At 38.1% G+C, this 25,843-nt stretch overlaps 1 protein-coding gene across 1 annotated transcript in view; it reads left to right on the top strand.

The window, feature by feature from the left end:
• LOC149813369 (small ribosomal subunit protein mS47-like) overlaps nt 1-25,843 on the top strand; it is a 46,271-nt gene that overhangs the window by 1,166 nt on the left and 19,262 nt on the right. The window contains exons 5-9 of the mRNA XM_089991776.1: nt 2,253-2,332; nt 3,911-3,994; nt 6,191-6,275; nt 7,590-7,675; nt 7,835-7,956. Of these exons, the coding sequence (XP_089847902.1) occupies nt 2,253-2,332; nt 3,911-3,994; nt 6,191-6,275; nt 7,590-7,675; nt 7,835-7,956 (457 nt within the window). The remainder of the gene's footprint in view (nt 1-2,252; nt 2,333-3,910; nt 3,995-6,190; nt 6,276-7,589; nt 7,676-7,834; nt 7,957-25,843) is intronic.

The following is a 25,843-nucleotide window of genomic DNA, read 5'->3' as shown; positions in this document are numbered from 1 at the left end:
CAAGTTGAATTGAATCTTGTTTATGTGACATGAGGATTTTAAAAAATCTACTTCAAAGCTTTGTTTCAGACATTTAATGTTTAAGGAAAAAAAGAACATAGTTGATTGTACTTTTTTTAGAAATAGGAATTTTGAAGGCCATCAGTTATTGAGATAGTAGTGACAAATCACCAATATTTTGAAAAATAGTCATATAAAATTCTGAAGTCATTCCGAAATAACTTCCCATTTTCTAAATACTGCCTATTTTTAGAAAATTGTAATACCATGCTCAAAAGGGTAAATGTGATGAAGGAAAACTAGTAATCTACATCACTTTTCAAAATTCCCAGTAAGGAAGAACAAGGGATGATTAAAGCCTCCTCCTTTCGATGGGCTGCAAAGGCGATAAAAGAGCCCAGTTGGTGTCATGGCAGCAGGCTTCACTGCCAACAGTTCTTGAGGCCTTAGGAAGAGAATCAAAACCATAAATAATTCCCTTCTTATGAAGTAGTCATTTGTGGTTGCTAAGAAAGGGGGACAGATGGTGGTCAGAGTTATTGTGCAACAAATATGGCCTCATGAAGAGCCCATTGGTAATTGAACTCGAAGTGGAAAGGTAGGTAAAGGACTTTGAAAAGTGTGGATTATGGAGTACAAAGATAGGATTGGAACTAAAATAGGTAACAGAAGGAGCAGTTTCTGGACTAACCCATGGGCAGATCCACTTTCCTTGGCTTGCATATTTTTAAATATATCCTCATTGCCAATGGATTCCAAAAGCTTGGTTGCCAGCTACTGAATGGGAAAAGGAGAATGGACGTGATTTTTTTAGAAGGCTACCCAGACAGACAATGAATGCAGGGAGTGTGAAGAACCCATGGAGGCACTGAGAGAGTTAGGCTTATCAGAGAAAGAGGGAAATGTCTGCTAGAAATTTGATTGGGATAGGGGCTTTTGCAGCTCAGTCGTGCTATTACTCTCATCTCAAACCAAGGATCTTCTCCTTTCCTAAAAGAATTTTCTGGCTGAGGGCCCTATTAGGAGGGCAATAACTTTTTCCAACATAATATTACATTATATCACACTATTATAAGTAACAAATATATCTGCATGCTAGTAAAGACAAAAATACAAAAAATATTAAAATAATTTAGTCCAGTGACATGAAAATTGACCTTTGTTATTTCAAACTCTAGTAATATTTCTTCTAAAAAAACTATAATAATACATAAAAAGAAATATCAGATAAAGATTGAATGTGTTGACAATAAGTGCAACATGTTGAAATGATCATATTGTACCTTTTGTTTTTCAAATAGACAAGCTGGGTTACACAGGGCCCTCTCGGTTGCCAGAATGCGTCAAAACTTACAAATCTGACTTGAAGGGAAACCACTTAGGTGGTTTTTCCTTCTAAACTATATCAGTGCCCAGTGTCCCTAGATGTGCTAACCTTCTAGGGATTAGATTATATTCTTTAGGGATCCAAGTACAATGGGATCTCTCAAACTTATGGAACATATCAATGTAGGACCCATGCACCTTCAGCACAGGTCTTGGTCTTTCATGGCTTAGCCAATTATATGGGCAGCACCCATTCTGGAAGACTTGACAATCACCTGCTGATGATTCTAATGTTGTTCAGTATTTCCTTCCATCTGTCTCACTCTCAAATGTGATCCTTGTTATGTCGAACATGCCAACCAATTTGAAGAAACCATCCTTTTTTGTTGCAAACAACATAACCTATTAACCGTTGATGATAACAATTGTTCTAAACAGAGATCTAGAATCGTCTCACTGGTGGGGAGTTCATCCTCCATGATAGAGCCACCTAAGCTTGATAGCATTATCAAATATCAACTGGAGCTAAAATAGATCGTATATGATCATGACAGTTCAAAATTTCCTTCACAATTCTCCTTCCTGCATATGTATGTCTTGGAACGTAATCATGTTCCTTAATTCCCACACTGTCCCAATAATCAGTTGGTAGGAAACCAGCCAGCTGCATTAAACAAATTCTTTTCCCCTACTTTCATTTTTTGAGGATTGAATGTTATCTAAATTGTATTAAAGCTTAAGTTGAATAATGTTCTCTTGTTCATGGTGGACTTCCACTGGAAACTGTTTAATGTTTTAAACTATGATGAGCCTTCATTTTGAAGTTGTTACTAATCTTTCTAATTGTATTTGGTTGTATTTTGTTCTCCTTGCTTCTACTCTTCTTTTGTGTGGCAGTATTTTGATCTTATGCTTATTTTATGTAGGGAAATTGGATGCCTGTAAGGAATTCTTTGACAAGCTATATCAATTCATATACCTCTTGGGAACGTACATGAAGCCACACGTGAGTGTTATTTATTTCTTGTGCTGATTACTCAGAAAGTTATTTAGCTACCTCAATAAGACTGTGAACCAACCAAATAAATGGCAATTTTCTTCATAAGTAGTGCATTGAGATTTATTTACAATGATTGACTAGTTTATATTTCTTTGTGTGATGTACGCAAGCAGCCTTATTGATATTCTTATGCCACATTATTTACTTCTTGTTCCAATGGCTAGAAACACAGTTTTCTGGATGAAACCAATCAATCAATCGATCTTCTCCCCCCATACACACAAACATACATCCATGCACACGAATGTGTGCATACTATTTCTATTGAGTAGCAATATCATGATTGCGTATTGAATAAGAAATCAAGGCAACAGTAGTTTGAGTTATTCCATAGAATGCATTTACAATTATACACTTATAAGTTTTTGGTTTTTAATTATCTGTTCTTAACTTGGACAATTTGGACCTATGTCGAAAGGTGTAGGTGTGACACAGGTGCTTTGGGGGTGCAAATGCAACCATGTTACATAGGTCTAAGAGGGAAGTATTCCAAGGGCATTTTTGTAATTGGTGTATAGTCTTTTTGGTGATAAGATAATTTGTAGTTTGCATTTACATTGTATATATAAATGTATGTCCTTTACATATTCCTCTTATATGACTCTTTCTTGCCCTCGTCGTTTAACTCGTCTTTTTCATCCGCTCTTGCATCTCCTCTTAGTGCCTTCACCCCTTTCTCCTTTTCCCACATCTATCCTTAGCCACCAAAATGTAATAACATATAGTAATAATAGGTTCACCCATAGTTACCCGGAAGCGAAGTGGATACGAGAAGCGATGCATGAAGCGGAAGCGGGGAGGCGAGTGTTAAAAAGTAGCATGAAGGGGAAAACAGGATTCGTTTTGGAAGCGATTGTGGAAGCGTGTTAGAAGTGAAAAAGGAAACATAAAGGAAATGAGGGGGAAGCGAAAAAAATAAATATTGACATGAAAAACACCAAGCAAAGGGGAAACGATTGGGGAGCGAGTGGGAAATGAGATGGAAGCGATTTGAGAAGCGAGTGGGAAGCGTGTTTCCTGCAAATGGGAAGCAAGTTTATCCCACACTTCCCACTTCGGAAGCACGCTTCCCCCCCTATAGGGGTGCTTCCAGTAACTATGGGTTTGTCATTAGAAGAGGTCTTGGAGATATCTATGGTTGATTCTTCCAAGAGTTCAGTGACTCCATCTCAATTAAAAAGAAAATTAAGAATAATTGAGGGCACACATGCTCTAGCTGCAATAAAAAAGCCAATTACCAGAATAAGATAGCAGAAGCGGGAAGCGGAAGCAAGGAATCTATACGAATTGTGAGATAGGAGCATTGCTAAGGACAATTTGTTTGTCTTTTAAAAATTTAGTGTACTGCAGCAGTAGGATCCATGGTCTGAGGTGCTTGCTCACCATGAAGATTTGTGTCTATACAAATAGGTATGATAAAGTGACAGCATTATCCATTTTCTGAATGCCACGCAGTCTGAATGCTGCCATTTTCTTTCTCTTTTCCTGGATATATTCAGCCAAGGGTTTCTTTTTCTTGAGCAGGTGGCTTTATTAGATGGCATTACAATGGGAGGTGGTGCAGGAGTTTCTCTCCCGGGAATGTTTCGAGTAGCGACAGACAAAACGGTATGTTAAATTCTTTTAGTACCCACAATTCCTGGTGTCTCTTTAAGAACAAAATAGTTTCACCCTTATCAATTGTTGTTTTAATTAAGATGGGTTCTACTTATCATTGTAATATTGTGTAAGAAAGTCAGTACCCTGGAGTGTTATTTCACTACCTTTTTGATATGGTCATGTTGGTTAAGTTTCTCTGCTCATTGGTGAGTGGTAGCCTATTAATATGAAGTATTTTTTTTCCTGAATGGAGTAAACTTTATTAGATCAAAATAGAAAAGTAGTGACAAGCTGTCACAGCTGAAAACACAGAAAAAAGGACTATTCGCTGATCCTAGAGGGAGCAATCCAAGCTAAATACGAAGTAGCCATTTCATTCTCTCAAGGGCCATAATATTAGAGGAAATCATTTACAATATGGTTGTTCCTTTTGAGGCGGATGAACTACCATGCTGACTCTGTCCACCACTTCCAAATGAAAGTGCCACCTCTTGCTCTTTCTAAATCTCAGCAGGCCTAGCAGCAGATCTCTAGTACATGATGTTGGGTTAATATGAAGTCTAAGTGAGGCCTAGCAACAGAGAAGAGGAGCTGGAAGATGGGATACTACCAAAACTGGTGCTCTGTTTACTCCTTAACCCTTGAACATAGAGGACAGCAGTTTACAAATTGATAGCCTTCTTTTTAAGGTTAACCTGGGTATTTAACTCGTCCAGGAATTCTAGCCATTTAGAAACTGCAGCTCCTGGGGGGAAGGACCATAGCTCCACAAGGATATTTTAGGGAAGTGGGGAACCAAGCCCTGCCTGGGCAATAGACAGAGGAAACTGTGCATCAGCCTGATTTCTCATTCACCCATGTTGCTCCTACTATCTTAAGCCTAAATAATACCATAATATAGATTATGGTAAATATCTAGTGGACAAGCTAAAGCCTCTGTAACCATAAAATGATTGTAGCCACATAAATAAGGAATGCTAGTTGCAGACTCTAGGGATAATGCAACATTTTATTTTTCACTTGTCTGAAAAGATTTTCATCAGATATTTCAATTTGGTGCATGGGTAGTAATTTTCTCATCTTTTCTTCATAATTCATAGTGATTAATCTGGATCTCTCATTCGAAAGGATAAATTAAATGTAATAAAATTGAATGTTCATTTGTGATCTATGTCACATAGCTGAGGGTGTGGGTGCGGCGATGCGGCACCTTAAAAAAAATTGGGTGCGGGGGTGCGGGGAGGGTATATATATACTTTAACAATCTTAAGTTAACCTTACTAATGAAACAAAAATAATTATCATGTTATAAAACAATTATGATATCATCAATTCATCATGCATAAATTTATGCAATAAATCAAATTAAAAATAATTATCATATCATAAAACAATTATCATAAATTCATGCAAGCTTGGGTTCGGTTCCTCTGAACCCAGGTCTGGGTTCTGGTTCTGTCAAACCCAAGTTTGGGTTCAGTTCTGCTGAACCAAGGCCTGGGTTCTGGTTCTATTGAACTCAAGTCTGGGTTCAGTTCTGCTGAACCCACATCTGGATTCAGTTCTGCTGAACCAAAGCCTGGGTTTAGGTTCTGCTGAACCCAGGAGCCGAACCCAACCTTGGGTTCGACCCTTGCGGCAATGAGAGAGAGAGAGAGAGAGAGAGAGAGAGAGAGAGAGAGAGAGAGAGAGAGAGAAGCTTATCGGTGTTGCCGTAGGAAGATGAGGAGGAGACCGGTGTCCCGCCGTAGGAAGAGAAAGAGGAGGAGTGGGGACAGGAGGCGGAGGAGGGTCAAGAAGTGGGAGGGGGGTTTAGGCAATTGTGCCCTATCCCCCCTCCCCTAAAAAACACATTTTTTTTAACTTGAACCAAAATGGACTCAGTCATAGTTGACTGAGTCCATTTCTAGACATTTATAACCCTGGGTGCAGGTTGACCACACCCGGTGCAGCTGATTCTTATGGTAGCTGCACCCGCATCCGCGTCGCGTTGCATCGCGTCGACGAGGGTGCGACTACCCTTACCATGTGACAGTTTGTGATAAACCTTTTACCAGGCATTTAAAATGAATGTCTATTTTACTTTGCTTCCTTGTGGAGCCTTCATGATGATGTCTCTACTTCTAGAACAAGTTTAGCTGTTGGAATAAGATTTTTGGTACATGGCTTCACATTCTTCATATTTCTGCATATTATTGATTACAGGTTTTTGCCACCCCGGAAACTCAAATCGGATTCCACCCTGATGCTGGTGCTTCATTTTATCTTTCACATCTGACTGGCTATTTGGGTAGGTCATTGGGTGATTTCTCATTTTAGGGAGCTTCTTTATGTAAGCTTGTCTGAGAAATCTATTTCTACTCTTAAATTATCTCTGGGATATGAAAAAAATGATTTTTTTCAGTTCTCTGCAAGGCTGCATGCATACAATACAAGTTGATTGCAACTCATTATCAGCCATCCCTTATATGGATGTTCTTCCATCAAAGTTGTCATACATGTCTGCTATAATTACCTAAACATGCTAACTTAAGTCTGATTTTATTTTCTCTAACCAATACATAACCCAATTTGAATGAAGTTGTACCTGTTGACCTTTCATGAATGTTAGCATCTCTATCCTGTCATATTGAATGTTCGTGGTCATAAGAGTGGCACATAGTTTGTTGAAGGAGAACTTTAAGGTACTTGTTCAAAGAGGGGATTTAAATTTCATAGGGAATGGTTTAGAGATAATTAGGGCTGTCAACGAGTTAGATCCGAGGTCGGGTACCAAGCTAACCTGAACCCGAAAGTCTGAGTTTGGCAAAAATAGTAGAGACCAGGATAAAATCTGACCGGTGTTTCATTTTATTTTTTCAAACCCGACTGTGTTTAGGTCCAGGTATGAGTCACATTCAAGGGCCTTGGGTTGGGTACCTGACCCATAAAAGTATAATTTATGTTTAACAGTTGGGCTGGATACCCAACTCAGATCCTCATGCATATGCCCACATGTACACTTCAAAAAGTAGTAGGTGAGAATGGAACCTGGCTCTCTCATTTGAGAGCAAGCCACTTGCTGCCCACTACACCACCGCCTCTTGTCAGTGCTGGTAAAAGAAAAATGAATAAGGCTATGTTTGAACCCAACATCAAACACTAACCTGACCCAACTCTAATCTTAGCTGCTGTTAAATAATAAAAGATATGGAACCTAAAAAATAAATCTGGTTGGATATGTGCTCTCTCCTATCTGACTCGAAAAACTACCCAAACCCGAACATGAATCCACCTAGATGTTATATGTGGGTTTTGGGAAACCTAAATGGGTAGGACACCCCAAATATTGACAGACCTAGAGATATTTATAGTTTTAACTATCTTATTTAACATTTGTAGGATATTTGCTTATCATAACTGCACTGATGACATACTTGTACATGTAGTCTGCTTGATCCTCAAAGAGCTACTATTAATGAAACATGACTTTTCCATGTGCACATTTTGTTGACAATGTGAAGCAAAAACGGCTGTCAAGTTGTATTATGTATTTTTATCTAGCATATCTGAAAATATTAACTTTTCCATATGACCATACTTGATTGTTACCATATTTTCCTAGGGGAGTACCTGGCTCTGACTGGAGATAAACTCAATGGAGAAGAAATGCTAGCATGTGGTCTTGCTACCCATTACTCCCTTAGTGCAGTTTGTACCCATTTCTTTGTGCCTTATGTGAAGTTATTTTCTTATTGGTTGCTCTTGTCCATGTGTTCTTCCCTATGGACTGCAAAAATTTTATGAAAAAAGCAAGCTAGAATCTTTCGCATATTCAAGAACATCTATTAAGATTTATCATTTTTGCAGAGGCTTAATTGGATTGAAGATCGTCTAGGTAAATTAATCACCGATGACCCCTCAGTTATAGATACATCTCTCCAGCATTACGGTGACATTGCCTACCCAGAAAAGAGAAGTGTTATTCACAGGTAGCATCTCCTCCATGATTATTTACATATTATTAACATTATCATTTTTGTTTTTATTGTTATTATTCTTATTATTTTTATTATTACTATTATTTTATTAGAAGCTGGAGTTGGGCAGACCCTGACCAGATTACATGTAGTGACCAACTAAAAATGATTTGGACCAGGAAAGACGTCTGGTGGCTCATCTTTCCAGGTCCTTTTCTCAAGTGTGCTGCTTATCTTGACTAAAGACCTCGCTGTATAACTACATTCTTTGTCCACACAGCACCACTGAAATCTTTGGATTGTGAAAAGCATTTCCAAAATGTTGTTATCATCCAGGTCCGGCCTTATTCTGCCTTCCATCATATTCCAATCACAACATCTCTTCACGATGATTCTACTATGATCTTACCTGTTCTACAAAGTTCTTTAAGAATATCAGTCCAAATGCTCCATGTTAAATCAGGCCTGATGATCCTGGACCAGATGACACACACACACACAGCAGTCAGAAACCCTAGAGAAGAAAAGAGGGAAAAGAGAGAAGAGGGAGAAGAGAGAGAAGAGAGAGAAGAGAGAGAAGAGAGAGAAGAGGAAAACACATTAACTTTGCATTAGACCCTAATCCCTTCTTAAAGGAATTAGCTAATAATAGGTTACAGAAAGAATCCTTCTATTTTTCACTAATTACATAATACTACCCACATCAAAAGATATTTCCTTTTTAACACTCCCCCTCAAGCTGGATCACATATATCTATCATGCTCAGCTTGTCACAACATCTGAGAAAGCCCACACTAGGAAGAGGTTTAGTAAACACATCAGCAACTTGATCCTCTGAAGCAACATGACACGTAGAAATTTGTCTTGTCTGTACTAGATCTCTTATGTGGTGACAATCAACTTCAATGTGTTTCGTCTTCTCGTGAAACACTGGATTATTTGCAATATAGGTGGCGGCTATGTTATCACACCTCATCACCATCGGCATTGAGGTCTGCACATGTAGATCTCTGAGAACTGATCTAACCCATATCATTTCGGCTGCAGTTTGAGCCATAGCTCTATATTCTGATTCAGCACTCGATCAGGCTACTACTGTCTGTTTTTTACTTCTTTAGCTTATTAAATTTTCACCTATAAACACACAAATTCCCGTAGTGGACTTTCTATCACTAATGTCTCTTGCATAGTCAGCATCCGAATAGGCAACTATATCAAGAGATGAGCTTGGTCTGTATAGTAGTCCTTTACCTGGAGAAGACTTCAAGTACTTGAGAATCATTATTGCTGCCTGCCAATGTACTTGGGTTGGTTTATCCATGAACTGGCTAATCTTGCTCACGGCCAGGGAGATGTCTGGTCTTGTCAATGTAACGTACGAGAGTTTACCAACTAAAGATCTGAAACTTCTACTGTCGACAGGTTCTGCTTCTTCAAACATGTGAAGTTTAGGATCCATTGGAATGTTAGCAAGTTTGGCTCCTAACATTCCTGTTTCCTGTAACAAATCAAGTACATACTTCCTCTGTGATAGAACTAACCCTTCGCGGTTTCGAGCCACCTCTATACCCAGGAAGTATCTAAGAGGACCAAGATCTTTGGTAACAAAATGCTTCTGTAGATGAGCTTTGGTCTCTGAGATATCCTTTTTATTGCTTCATGCGAGTATAATATCATCCACGTACACAATCATAACCACAACACCCGTGGGAGTCTTCTTAACAAACAATGAGTGGTCTGATGCTGACCTGTTAAAGCCAAATGCAAACACACTCTCAAACAACTTCTGAAACCATGCACATGGACTTTGCTTTAGACCATATATTGCTTTCTTTAACTTGCATACTATGTCATATGGGTGTGGGTGCGACACGAGTACGGCGCAATTTCAAAAATTTAAAATTTTGGACACGGGGACTCGACTATATATATATACAACAACAACAAATTTTTCACTCGGCTATATATATATATATATTATAACAATAATAAGTTGGCTATAGCCCATTAGGGGACACGGCTAAGATCATGCGTCTTGATGTTGATAACATTCTAAGTGAGTACCAAATATCTTGTTGTATACGTTAACAGTTGCACAAACTGTGCAATGCAGTCTGTAATTGTGCACAGTCACAATCTGTGACTGTGCAACTGCATTGCACAATCTGGTTATATATTTTTTTAAAATATATATATATATATATAAACTATTTTTTGCTGCTTTTTGCCCTAAAAATGGATATTTTTGGACTTAGTCAACGTTAATCGAGTCCAAAACAAGGACGGATTCGGCCTCGACTCGTTGATCGAGTCCGACTCGACGTTGACCGAGTTCGGGCCGTGTCCGAAGCCGCACTCGTGTCCGCACCCGTGTCGGGGCGTGTCGACTCGGGTGCAGCGCCTCCCTAGCCGAGTCCGTGTGACATAGCTTACATACCTTGTAACACTCCCCCTGAACCTCGAACCCTGGGGGTTGTTGCATATACACGGTTTTAGACAAATCACCATACAAAAATGCATTCTTCACGTCCAACTTGTTAAAATGTGTCTCCTAAAATCATTATTGTAAATATAAATATATATATTTATATACATAGAGATACATTTACATATAATATATTATATGTACATATATCTCTATATATATAAATATATATATTTATATTTATATATTCTTACCCGAAAAGGGTATTCTTGTAATTTCCTGTCTTGTGTATATTCCATTTGGAATATGTTGTAATTTTCTTATTTATTTTTTTGTAATTCTTTTTTTACTTTTTCTTTTTTATTTTTATTATTATTTAAAGTGCATTGGGGGTCCCCAATAGAGTCGTTGCCCCCCCCCCCCCCCAATAGAGTCGTTGGGGGCCCCCAACGGTCACAAATGTGACCGTTGGGGGCTTTCCAACGACTCCTTTGGGAGCCCCCCCTTTGCACCTTTTGGCACTTGTATAAATAGGGGTGTTCCCCCCTTGTAATTCCTAAGCTTGAGAGTCTCAAGCATTTGTTCCTTTTATCAAATACATGCATTATTGCATGTTTGCTATTTTTACGCTTTTTGCGTATTTTGTTCAAGTGTTGTGAGGGTGTCTTCGTACACTTCTTTTATAAAGTATTTATGCTTGTATGCGTATTGTCTCTTCATAGACAATTTTACATGGTATCAGAGCTTGGTTGGTGATAGAGGATTGTGGGATCATCTTCTTTTCAAGTACCTCGAAAAGCGTGCCTTCAGACCTTTGGAGGTTGAAGTGGTGGATCTTGCTTCTCAAATATTTTATGAAGAATCTTGCGCAAGCTAGCATTTGGGATATTGTGTTGGTACGCCTTTTTTCCCTTTATCTCTACTTCATAATGGGCGAAAAAGATTCTCACTTTACTCTAGTCTTCAAATTAAATGGGTCCAACTATCATATTTGGGCCGGAAACATGGAGGCTCACATGAAAGGGAAGGGGCTATGGGGTTATGTGCAAGGCACAATTCCGGAACCGGAACCCAAAATAATCGTGGTAAACGGAAGTGAGATCAAGATTCTTGAAGGAGAAGAAAGGGTTAGAGCTCTTGAAGAGTATTCTAAGAAGCACGATGAGTGAGAAATGAAGAATTTCAAGATTCTTTCTTGGTTCTTTTCATCCGTTGAAACCAAGATTAATGCCAACATTATTAAGTTCAAAAAGGCATCGGAAGCTTGGCATTATCTTGAAAAAATGTATACATCGAGGGACCTATCTCATAAGTATTATCTTCAAAAGAAGGCTCTCTCTCTTACTCAAGGTGAAATGACTATTAGGGAATATTTTGCCGATCTTTCCTCCGTTTGGGATGAGCTTGCCATGCTTGAGCCAAAATGTAGTGGAGAAGCAATTGAATTCCGTCACAAGCAACTTGAAGAAGATCGGTTCTTCAATTTTTTGAATGGGCTAAGACCCGAATTTGAGCAAATAATGTACTCTCTTCTATCCTCTTTTTCTCCTCCCTCTCTTGAAGATGTACTCACCAAATTAAGTGGTGAGGAGACTCGTATGAGTTTATGTAAACAAGGATCAAGTGTTCTTATGGTTCCTTGTAATCATGAAGAAAGTAATGAGGTCAATGCCATATCAAGACCCGGGAACAATGTAAGAACCTATCATCCCCCTCATTTTAAACCACAAAATCAAGGTGAAAATGGTGGGCCAAGAGGAAAAAGGGACTATAGCAAAATTATTTGTCATTTTTGTAAAGAACCCGGACATATCAAACCCATATGTCCCAAATGGAAAAAGCTTATCGCAATGGCTACCACCGGTGTTCCACAAAAGGAGGAGGCATCATCAAGTGGGTCACTCTCTTTAAATCAAATAGTGAAAGCCCTTCAACCTCTACTCAAGGGAGCTACCTCCGGTGCCGCCGTGTCTACCTCATCTCTTCCAGGTAAAGTCTCTTGGCTTTTGGACTCCGGTGCATCTTTTCATATGTCCCCAAACATGTTTTCACTTTCCGATTTCTCAAAAAATGTTTCTCCCTCTTTTGTTTCCACTGCGGATGGAACATCTCTTGAAATTAAAGGTATAGGTAATTTCGAAACTCAAGATTTTTTTATTCTAAAAATTAGATTTATACCTAAACTAAACTAAAATTAAATGTTTAATACAGGATCGTCGGTCCGGGAAATTGATTGGGGAACGCTTTAGAAAATGAGACTTATACTATATGGAATCTCTTCGAGTTCCAAAATCTTTTTGTAATGTGGCCCAAAACAAAGATATAAATGTATGGCACAAAAGACTTGGTCATCCTAATATCACCAAGTTGTCTTATTTACATTTTGCAAAGGACCTATGTAAAAGTTCATTTTCTTGTAATGATTGTATTCTCGGAAAAATGCAAAGTTTACCTTTTGAGCAAAGAACCATGTTTTCTTTTAAAAATTTCGAAATTGTTCATTCGGATGTTTGGGGACCCGCACTTGTGACTTCAAAAGGAGGCTTTTCTTATTATGTCATTTTTGTGGATGATTTTTCCAGATATTCGTGGATCTATTTTCTTAAGTTCAAACATGAAGTTTTTTCGTGTTTTAAAACCTTTCATTCAATGATTAAGAATCAATTCAACAGTAATATAAAGATATTTAGGAGTGATTCTGGAGGGGAATATCTCTCAAATCAATTTAAAGTATATCTTGAGGATCATGAAATTGTCCATCAAAGGTCTTGTCCTAAAACTTTTCAACAGAATGGGTTGGCCGAAAGAAAACATAGGCACATCATTGAGACCACTAGGACCCTTCTTATTTCCCAAAACATTCCTAAATTTTTTTGGGCAGAAGCAACTCTTGCTTCTGTTTATCTGATAAATCGCCTGCCATCTAGGATATTAGGAAAAATATCCCCTTTTGAGATTTTATATAAACTTGAACCGGATTATAATAGGTTATGAGTTTTTGGGTGTAAGTGTTTTATACTTACGGATAAGAATGACAAACTATCTCCCAAGGCTATCCCTTGCGCCTTTCTTGGATATTCCGAAACTCAAAAAAGGTTTCGTTGTTATGATTTTCGAGATGATAAGTTATATGTCTCTAGAAATGTAACTTTTTTGGAAAATGAAAGTGGCTTTGAAAAAAATGTTTCTCAACAAGAAAATTTTGATTATTCCTTCCTATTTGATCTATTGTATAATAATGATGATATATCTAGTGATGATGATGTATCATCAAATCATGATGAGGAAAATGATGGTGACGTTGGTGAACATAACTCACTCAATGAACACGAAAGTAGACTTTTAAGTGATCCAATAACCTACTCTCGTAGAAACCAAGACACCTTTAGAAGTGCTATTGACCAGTATAGTGAGCTTGTTCCTACTATCGACCACCGGAGATCGGAAAGGAATAGAAGACCTCCAACTCGCTTTGTTTCTTTTGATTCTTTCTCACCCCGATATAGGGCTTGCCTTAGTGCCATTCACTCTTATTTTGAACCAAAGAATTTTGAAGAAGCCAAAAAATGTATAGAATGATAAGAAGCTATGCAAAATGAACTTAATGCTCTTAAAAAGGCTGAAACTTGGGATTTCCAAACTCTACCCATAGGAAAGAAAACTATAGGTTGTCGATGGGTTTTTAAGGTTAAAACTAAAAGCGATGGATTCTTGGAAAGGTATAAAGCTCGTTTAATTGCTAAAGGGTATGAGCAAGAGTATGAAATTGATTATGAGGAAACTTTTGCCCCTGTAGTCCGAATGGTTACAGTTAGATGTCTTATTACTATTACATCTATTAAAAATTGGAACATTCTTCAAATGGATGTGAAAAATGCTTTTTTAAATGGTGATCTTAACGAAGAAGTATATATGGATGCTCCACCAGACATGAAGATTCCTAAAGATAAAGTTCTTCGTCTTCGTAAGGCCCTCTATGGTTTGATACAAGCCCCCAAGGCCTGGTATGACAGGTTTACCAGTGTAATGTTGGAAAATGGTTTTTTCTCATGTTATACTGACACTGCTCTATTTACTAGAAGATCTAATGCAGGAATTGTGATTCTATTACTCTATGTTGATGACATGTTAATTACAGGTGATGATGTTCAAGGAGTCAAGGGTATTAAGTCTGTCTTGACTTCAAAATTTGAGATGTCAGACTTGGGTTTTCTGACATATTTTCTTGGAATTGAGGTTGCCTATTCGCAACGTGGTTATTTTTTATCTCAGTCTAAGCTTGCTTATGAGATTATTGACAGATCAGGAATTTCTGATGACAAAGTATGCGAAACTCCTGAAGTCGTGGGATAAAAAATGAAGATTGACGACGGTGTTCTCCTAACCGATCCTACTCCTTACAGGCAGTTGGTAGGCTCTCTAATGTACCTTAGCATTATTCGACCCGACTTGTCGCATGCTATTCACATCGCCAGTCAGTTCCAGCACGCTCCTACAACCGTTCATATGAGTGCTGTCCTTCGCATCATCAGATATTTGAAGGGAACAATGAACAAGGGAGTATTTCTATCTTCTTCCTCTGAATTAAAATTGCTTGTTTATACTGACTCAGATTGGGGAGGTGACCCTAGTAACCGTCACTCCACCACTGGTTTTTGTATTTTCTTAGGAGAATCTTTGATCTCATGGCGATGTAAAAAGCAACAGAAGGTCTCTTTGTCATCCACTGAAGCCGAATATAGAGCCATGGCATCTACCACCATGGAAATTGTATGGATTCGACGTCTTTTGGAAGATATGAGAGTGGTTGTCGAAGAACCAACAAAGCTATGCTGTGACAATAAAAGTGCAATCTATATTGCCAAGAACCACACCTTTCACGAGCGAACAAAGTATATAGAGATGAACTGTCATTATGTCAGAGAAGAATACTTGAAGAAGGTCATTGATCTACCATACGTGACGTCTAAGTATCAACTTGCCGACTTCTTCACAAAAGCTCTATGTTCGCCCAGATTTCATTTCCTTCTTGACAAACTTGCGGTTATCACACCGTAAGTTTGAGGGGGGTGTTAAAATGTGTCTCCTAAAATCATTATTGTAAATATAAATATATATATTTATATACATAGAGATACATTTACATATAATATATTATATGTACATATATTTCTCTATATATAAATATATATATTTATATATTCTTACCCGAAAAGGATATTCTTGTAATTTCCTGTCTTGCGCATATTCCATTTGGAATATGTTGTAATTTTCTTATTTATTTTTTTGTAATTCTTTTTTTACTTTTTCTTTTTATTATTATTTAAAGTGCATTGGGGGTCCCCCAATAGAGTCGTTGGGCCCCCCCAATGGTCACAAATGTGACCGTTGGGGGCTCCCCAACGACTCCTTTGGGAGCCCCTCCTTTGCACCTTTTGGCACTTGTATAAATAGGGGTGTTCCCCCCTTGTAATTCCTAAGCTTGAGAGTCTCAAACATTTGTTCCTTTTATCAAATACATGCATTATTGCATGTTTGCTATTTTTACGCTTTTTGCGTATTTTGTTCAAGTGTTGTGAGGGTGTCTTCGTACACTTCCTTTATAAAGTATTTATGCTTGTATGCGTATTGTCTCTTCATAGACAATTTTACACAACTGGCATAAGCTTCATCCATTATGGACAACCACTGATATGACCAGTCGAATAGTACCAAGGCGTGCCATAGGAGAAAACGTTTCGAAGAAGTCTATTCCATACGTCTCTGTGTACCCTTTTGCCACCAACCTGGCTTTGTACTGATCGATTGAGCCATCCGACTTGTACTTAATGGTGTAGACCCACTTACACCCAACAATATCCGTATCAGCCGGAGGAGTAACCAACTCCCAGGTATTCTGTGTAATTAAGGCCTCCATCTCATCTTGCATAGCACCTTTCCATTTGAAGTCTACGACTGCTTGATGGTGATTAAGAGGTAGAGATTCAACAGATAGAGCTATGATGAACTTCTTCATGTGACTCCCAAGTCGCGCATCTGTCACAAACTTAGAAATGGGATGTAAGGTGCATTGTCGTTTACCTTTCCTGATAGCGATGGGCAAATGGTCATCTACAACAGAGGCTTCAGTCGTGGTAGCTGGAGGACTTACTTCTGAGGAAGAAGGCAGTGTAGGTTCTGATTCCAGAGGAGATCTACGAGAGTATGCCAGAGGAGGATCATGATACCGTGACTGAGTGTGAGATATAGAAAAGCTTGTAGGAATTGACTCTAAAGGAAGAGGGGGGATAGGTAATGACATAGCATCACCCTGATCACATAGTAATCTGGATGCAGTACTTGAAAAGAAAGGAATGGACTCAAAGAAAGATACATCTGCACTGACATATTCTCTACGAGCAATGGGATCATAACACCGGTACCCCTTTTGATTTTTTTGGATAACCCACAAAGATACATTTTATAGCTTGAGCCGATAGTTTGTCTCGCTGAGGCCCTAGTTTATGAACAAAACAAACACACCCAAATACCTTGGGAGAGATCGAGAAAAGATGAGTATTGGGATATAGGATTTTCACAGGAATTAGGATGAAGGCATGCGATTGATAAGGCAACAAGCTGTAAGGATGGCATCTCCTCAATATGAAGGAGGCATACATGATTGGAGCATAAGGCTGCGAGCAACTTCTAGAAGATGTCTATGCTTCCGTTCAGCTATCCCATTTTGTTGGAAGGTATGAGCACAAGTAGTTTGAGGTTGAATGCCACAATTCTTATAAAACAGTAGTAACTCATTGGTTTTAAACTCAAGAGCATTGTCAGTGCAAATGATTTTGACAAGAGAATCAAATTGAGTTTTTATTTCAATAATGAGAAACATAAGGATTGAAGGAACTTTCGATCTGTCTTTTATTAAGAATACCCATGACAATCTGAAAAAATTATCGACAATGACTAAATAATAACGACACTGGAACCTATGGGGAACTCTACTAGGTCCCCATACATCAACATGAAGAAGCTCAAATAATCTCTCACTCGATGGACTCTGACTTGAAGGAAACAAACTCCTGTGGTGTTTACCCAACTGACAGGCTTCACACTGGAATGAGGCAGAAGGAGAAATTTGAGGAAGAATTCTACGAAGTTTTGGCAATAGTACATGACCAAGAAGAAGGTGCCATTGATAAGAATTGGAGGATGACTCAGACACGCTATGAACGACTCTCAGTGGTTGATGAAGATAGTAGACCCCTCCTTCATAACCTCCACCAATTCTCTTCCCCGCCAATAAATCCTGAAACATACAACACAAAGGGTCAAAAATCACTCTACAATTGTGCTCTTTTGCAATACGACTAACCGACAATAAATTTTGAAGAAAGGAAGGAGCATGAAGCACGTCTGTCAACTGAAGTGACGGAGAGATGGAAACATTTCCTTGTCCCACAATGGGAGATGAACTCCCATCGGCAAGAACAACTTTGTGCTGATCACACATGGGGTCTAGCTTGGAATTTTTATTTGAAGACCCACATAGGTGTCTAGAGGCACTTGAATCAGCGGAGCAAGCAACATCAGCAATAGGAGTAACTGCGTTCGAACTAGAAGGGTGGTGAGACATCAATTCTTCATACTCTGCATGACTAAGAGTGACCGATTCATTGGAGGAGCCAGTGGGAATCTCTATGTCAAGCTTCGCAATTTGGGCCTTGGACACATTTGATGTCTGAGAAAAAGTAGGGGGTCTACCATTTTTATCTGAACACCTGTCCTCAAGATGCCCCAATTTGCCATAGTAGGTACTCTAAAATCTATCTCTTTCTCCTGTACCTCGGCCTCTGGCATGCGTATTTAGGAAATTTTCTCTTCCCCGACCTGAGGAGACTACAAGAGCCGATGTTTGAGAATCAGAATGAGTTTGCGGAAGAGTAATAGCTAATATGCTCAGGCGATTGTAGGCTTCGGCAAGAGTTGGGACATCCGATCCTGTCAACATCTAAACCTTTGCAACTGCAAATTCAGATGATAGTCCAGTCAGGAAACTTGCAACCATGGTTTGCTTCTGATGGGACTTCTGTGTGGTGCAACATAGGGGCTTGTGTGCATTCAGCCTTTCAAATGCAGGTTTGGCATATGCATAATACTGGGCCAGCGGCTGATCTCCTTGTTGCAGTTGATAAATTTCTTGCTCGACTTGTAAGATGCGGCTCACATTGGTCTCGTGAGAGTACGTATATCGAAGGTTGTCCCACATCTCTTTCGCAGTGTTGTAGTAAATAAGACCATCAGCGATATGTGGCAATACGCTGTTCATCATCCACGACATAACGATGTCGTTATCTTCATTCCATGTGCTGTTTTTTCCAGTTTTATTAGGTGGTTCTGGTTCTAAAAGAATATGTTTTTTTCGATGACTAGAAACGGACATCATAAACGTTCGGGACCACCTCGCATAGTTAGAGTCATCTAGCTTGACAAAGGACCCATACGAAAAAGGGTTCGCAAAGGCTTTATACTCTCCAATCAACTCCCTTTTTAGATCACCATCTTTAGACCACAGATCTGTCATCTTGACTGATTCTCAAAAAGTTACCAGACCTGACCTAGATCTGATCAGTCCATATCAGATCTGTGACACTACAAAAGCAGAAAAGAACACGTCGGATCTGACTCTGTAGCGATTTACGAGTTGACTCTTCAACAGACTCGATCTCTACTTGATCTGGTCTTCTCCACGATCCACACGTAACAATCATTCCACGATCATCTTCAGCTGTATGCCACGATCCAGTTAGCAGCAAAAACTTAAACACAAACCTGTTTTGAGGCCAGCAACATCCAATAGATTTACACTGATAAGATTTCCACTAGATCTGATCATCGACAACGATCAGATTTTTATCATGTAAAATCTGATTTCAGATCTGGATCTTCAACGCTAGGTAGATCCCTGCGGCTTCTGTCAGATCTGGTTTCAGATCTGCGCCAAACTGAATCAGATCAGCTTCCCACCTGATCTACTTGCTTCCACGTTGCACGACACTTGCTGCAGCTTCCCACAATCAGCCACAGCAGCATCCCACGACCCACGATCAACAACAGTATCCCAGGAGGGAACGTATCTCTGATACCATGTTAAGAGAGAGAAGAGGGAAACACATTAACTATGCATTAGACCCTAATCCCTTCTTAAAGGAATTAGCTAATAATAGGTTACAGAAAGAATCCTTATATTTTTCACTAATTACATAATACTACCCACACCAAAAGATATTTCCTTTTTAACACTCCATTCTCTTTGCTCAGCATTCTTGCTATGTGTTCCCCTCCCATTAACAGGTTTTGTCCCTTTGCATTTCGGATGGTGAATCCCACTTCCCAGTCATCTTGACGAAAGCTCTATATATTCATCTTAAGCCAGACATCCGCATGAGAGATCCATCATGTAAGCATCTATATAATATAGGATGTAGATTTCCATTGATCCAAAGTGCATGAAGATGCACTTCATTTGTGACCAAACAGAGAATCTTATTTGTTGGTGTGTTTACGTGCTCAAAAATCATTTTATTCTGAATCTACCATTTATACTGTTCAAATGTTGGAAGGACAATTTTAAAGTGTCCTATTCAATGTCACCCATTTGTGTATGATTCTCTACACCTAGATGATGCTTCCTTGTTTCACTGTGATATGTTTGAGTCTAGATAGATGTTGATGATTAAATCATTTGGGCTTTTATACATAGAAAATTATGTAAGGGGGCAACAGTTCATCCTTATGATTGATGCCAAAGACTGCAATTATAGTTTGGAAGAAGAAAAAAAATTGATAATTTAGGAGAACTAAGACATGAATATGTAGGACCTTGTCCTTCATTGTTGTATTTTCATTTTTTAATGTAAGTTGAAGACAATTCTTTAAAAAAAGCATGATATTCATTGTTACATGCTACATATACCATCTAGTTGTTGGCTTAAAAAAAGTTGAGCCATATAATTGTTGGCTAAAGTCCAGCTCAAGTTGATTAAGTAGATCTTTGTAAAATGTTTATTTTGTATGTGGCTGCTAAATGAAAATCATCACACTAAGAGATTTTGTTGGAAGCAGTTAGGATGGTTTTTTTTTTTAACTTATTTTTGGGATTTGTATAATTGGATCAGTGTTCTAATTATAGATATAATTTTTGTAATATATATGAAAGTGGCATCTTATCAAATTTAATATCCTTTTATCATTTTTTTAGATTGCTATGTTGACAAGGCGCTTTTGAGATAGTGTAGATTTTTTTACTCTCTCTCTCTCTCTATATATATATATGTGTGTGTGTGTGTGTGTGTCACATGGATACGGATGCGGGAGCAGGACATGATAAGATACACTTGATACGATACAATAATTTATACAAATTAGGACACTTGGACATGTCCGTATGTGTGTGTATGTAAAACAACAATTCTAAATCACTAAACTTGGGAACATAAAATAATGAAACTAAGTTAAAATTGAAATGTAATGTAATTGACGACAAATTTTAAAAGAAAAAACAACTCAAGTCAATATAAAATAAGTAAAGAAGATTATAAAAGAAGATAGCTAAAGTTAATGACACAATGTTGACTGTGTGAAACTGGTTTGACTATTGTCCATGAAGTGTTGTGTTGTGTTCGTGATGTGTCCTCTCGACACGGGATACACATGCTAAGTGAAATGTGTGTGTGACATAGGGGTGTGTGTATGCACGCCAAAGCGTAGATACTGTTCAGTGCTTTCATCCTAAAGTCCTGCCTCAACAGGTTTCTGGCCACAACAGAGCAGAGTATTGGTAGAGCAGGAATTATCCTTTGGAATTTGGCCAACTATACCAGTTTTGTGTGGCCAAAAAGGCAAAAACTGATGGATTGTATCCATCATGCTATACACTATGGTGTGCATAATAGACACATTTTTATATAAAGGAAAATTAGTAGCTCCTAAAGCATTTTATGTCCTAGATATCCTAAACACTTTTGGAAAACATAGTTGCAGGTATTTTTTGCTTAATCCAAATTCGTAGATGTGTTTATCATAGCTTATTTTCTAAAAACCATGCTTTGGATTGAATCAATTTAACAAAATATTTTGTTTTTTATTTTGTCAAGTTATAGTGCAGTATGAGCTGTTGATTTGAGATCACACTAAAGAACACATCTAAACAAGAAAAATGTCTTTGTTTTCTACTTAGTGAGCTAATGAAAATACATTCGTAACTTCAGATTAAGCAAATACCCAAAACTTTGCCCTTTGAAGCTGTTTAGGATGGGTTAGGAGATAAGACTCTCTAGGACCAGCAGGTGAAATGCATTGAGATCATAAAAAACACCAACGGCCAAAGCGCTCTGCTGGGCCGACACTGACAAGATTTGAATTGATGACGTTGTAAAATTGTCTACGAAGAGACAATATGCATACAAGCACAAATACTTTATGAAGGATGTGCACGAAGGCACTCAAACAACACTTGAACAAAATATGCACAAAAGCGTAAAAGTAGCAAACATGCACTAAGGCATGTATTTTATAGAAAAGGGCAAATGCTTGAGTCTCTCAAGCTTAAGAAATAACAAGGGGGAACACCCCTATTTATACAAAAGCAAAGGGGTACAAGGGGGGGCTCCCAAAGGAGTCGTTTGGGAGCCCCCAACGACTCTATTGGGGGGACCCCCCAACGACTCTATTGGGGGGACCCCCCAACGACTCTATTGGGGGGACCCCCCAATGCACCTTTATGAAAAAGGAAAAAATAAAAAATAGAAAACAAATGAAATACAAAAAACAAAAACAAAAGGAAATTACAACATTTTCCAAGTGGAATATGCGCAAGATGTGAAATTACAAGAATACTCTTTTCGGGTATAAGAAAATAAAATATGTATATATATATATTTATATATAGAGAGATACGTATACATATATGATATATGTATATGTATCTCTATATATATAAGTATATATATTTATACTTACAACAATGGTTTTGGAGATACATTTTAACACCCCCCTCAAACTTACAGTGCGATAACCGCAAGTTTGTTAAGAAGGAAATGAAATCTGGGCGAACAAAGAGCTTTTGTAAAGAAGTCTGCAAGTTGATACTCAGACGTCACGTACGGTAGATCAATGACCTTCTTCAGGTATTCTTCTCTAACATAATGAAAGTCCATCTCTATATGCTTTGTTCGCTCGTGAAAGGTGTGATTCTTGGCAATATAAATTGCACTTTTGTTGTCGCAACATAGCTTTGTTGGTTCTCTGATGAACACTCCCATATCTTCCAAAAGGCGTCGAATCCATACAATTTTCATGGTAGTGGATGCTATGACTCTATATTCTGCTTCAGTGGATGACAGAGAGACCTTCTGTTGCTTTTTACATCGCCATGAAATCAAAGACTCTCCTAAGAAAACACAAAAGTCAGTGGTGGAGTGATGGTTATTAGGGTCACCTTCCCAATCTAAGTCAATATAAACAAGTAATTTTAATTCAGAAGAGGAAGATAGAAATACTCCCATATTCACTGTTCCCTTTAAATATCTGATGATGCGAAGAACAACACTCATATGAACTGTTGTAGGGGCATGCTGAAACTGACTGGCGATGTGAATAGCATGTGACAAATCAGGTCGAGTAATGCTAAGGTACATTAAAGAGCCTACGAACTGCCTGTAAGGAGTAGGATCGGTTAGAAGAACACTGTCATCAATCTTCATTTTTGATCCCACGACTTCAGGAGTTTCACAAACTTTGTCATCAGAAATCCCAGACCTGTCAATAATCTTACAAGCAAGTTTAGACTGAGATAGAAAGTAACCACGTTGAAAATAGGCAACCTCAATTTCAAGAAAGTATGTCAGAAAACCCAACTCTGACATCTCAAATTTTGAAGTCAAGACAGACTTAATACCCTTGACTCCTTGAACATCATCACCTGTAATTAACATGTCATCAACATAGAGCAATAGTATCACAATTTCTGTATTAGATTTTCTAGTAAACAAAGCAGTATCAGTATAATAGGAGAAAAAACCATTTTTCAGCATTACACTGGTGAATCTATCATACCAAGCTTTGGGGGCTTGTTTCAAAACATAGAGGGCCTTTCGAAGACGAAGAACTTTATCTTTAGGAATCTTCATGCCTGGTGGAGTATCCATATAAACTTCTTCGTTAAGATCACCATTCAAAAAAACATCTTTCACATCCATTTGAAAAATGTTCCAATTTTTAATAGATGCAATAGTAATAAGACATCTAACTGTAACCATTCGGACTACAGGAGCAAAAGTTTCATCATAATCAATTTCATATTCTTGCCCATATCCTTTTACGACTAAGCGAGCTTTATACCTTTCCAGTGATCCATCGCTCTTAGTCTTAACCTTAAAAACCCATCGACAACCTATAGTTTTCTTTCCTATGGGTAGAGTTTGGAAATCCCAGGTTTCAACCTTCCTAAGAGCATTAAGTTCATTTTGCATAGCTTCTTGCCATTCTATACATTTTTTAGCTTCTTCAAAATTTCTAGGTTCAAAATAAGAGTGAATAGCACTAAGACATGCCCTATATCGGGGTGAGAAGGAATCAAACGAGACAAAACACGTTGGAGGTCTCCTATTCCTTTCAGATCTTCTGTGGTCGAGAGTAGGAACAAACTCACTATATTGATCAATAGCACTTCTAAAGGTATCTTGGTTTCTTCGAGAATAGGTTATTGGATCACTTGAAATTCTACCTTCTTGTTCATTGGGTGAGTTATATTCACCAACATCGCCATCATTTTCCCCATCATAGTTTGATGATACATCATCATCACTAGATATGTCATCATTTCTAGACAATAAGTCAAATAAGGAGTAATCAACATTTTCTTGTTGATAAACATTTTTTTTAAATCCGCTTTCATTTTCTAAGAATGTTGCATTTCTTGAGACATATAACTTATCATCTCTAAGGTCATAACAACGAAACCATTTTTGAGTTTCAGAATATCCGAGAAAGGCACAATGAATAGCCTTGGGAGAGAGCTTGTCATTTTTATCAGTAAGTATAAAACACTTACACCCAAAGACTCGTAACCTATTATAATCAGGTTCAAGCTTATGTAATACCTCAAAAGGAGATATTTTTCACAATATCCTAGATGGTAAGCGATTTATCAGATAAACAGAAGCAAGAGTTGCTTCATCCCAAAAGTTTTTAGGAATGTTTTGGGATATAAGAAGGGTCCTAGTGGTCTCAATGATGTGCCTATGTTTCTTTCGGCCAACCCATTTTGTTGAGGAGTTTTAGCACAAGACCTTTGGTGAACAATTCCGTTATCCTCAAGATACTCCTTAAATTGATTGAAAAGATATTTTCCTCCAGAATCACTTCTAAATATCTTTATGTTACGGTTGAATTGATTCTTGATCATTATATGAAAAGTTTTGAAACACGAAAATACTTCATGTTTGAACTTAAGAAAATAGATCCACGAATATCTGAAAAAGTCATCCACAAAAATTACATAATAAAAAAAACCTCCTTTTGAAGCAACAGGTGCGGGTCCCTAAACATCTGAATGAACAATTTCGAAGGTTTTAAAAGAGAACATAGTTCTTTGCTCAAAAGGCAAACTCCAGATTTTTTCGAGAATACAATCATTACAAGAAAATGAACTTTTACATAGGTCTTTTGTAAAGTGTAAATAAGATAACTTGGTGATATTAGGATGACTAAGTCTTTTGTGCCACACATTTATATCTTTGTGTCGGGCAACATTACAAAAAAAATTTGGAACTTGAAGAGTATAAGTCTCCCTACCTAAAGCCTTCTCCAATCAATTTCCCGGACTGACGATCCTGTATTAAACATTTATCACAAGAAAATTTAATATCGCAACCATGGTCCGAGAGTTGAGAAATAGAGAAGGTTTAAGTTTAGTTTAGGTATAAATCTAATTTTTGGAATAAAAAAGTCTTGAGTTTCAAAATTACCTATGCCTTTAATTTCAAGAAAGGTTCTATCCGCAGTGGAAACAAAAGATGGAAAAACATTTTTTGAGTAATCGGAAAACGAAAATATGTTTGGGGACATGTGAAAAGATGCAGCGGAGTCCAAAAGCCAACAGACTTTACCTGAAGAAGGAGTAGACACGACAACACCGGAGGTAGCTCCCTTGAGGAGAGGTTGAAGGGCTTCCATTATTTGACTTAGAGAGAGAGATACACTTGAAGATGCTTCCTCTTTTTGCGGTACACCGGTGGTAGCCATTGCGAGAAGCTTCTTCCATTTGGGACATATGGGTTTGATATGCCTCGGTTCTTTACAGAAATCACAAATAATTTTGCTAGTCCTTTTTCCCTCTTTGCCCACCATTTTCACATTGATTTTGTGGTTTAAAGTGAGGAGGGCGATAGGTTTTTACATTGTTTCCGGGTCTTGATACGTCA

Source organism: Nuphar pumila, chromosome 16 (assembly GCF_984573655.1).
Source record: "Nuphar pumila chromosome 16, dmNupPumi1.hap1.1, whole genome shotgun sequence".
NCBI classification, from domain to species: Eukaryota; Viridiplantae; Streptophyta; class Magnoliopsida; order Nymphaeales; family Nymphaeaceae; genus Nuphar; species Nuphar pumila.
The sequence above is the reverse complement of the archived record's forward strand: the minus strand, read 5'-3'. Positions and strand labels throughout refer to the sequence as shown.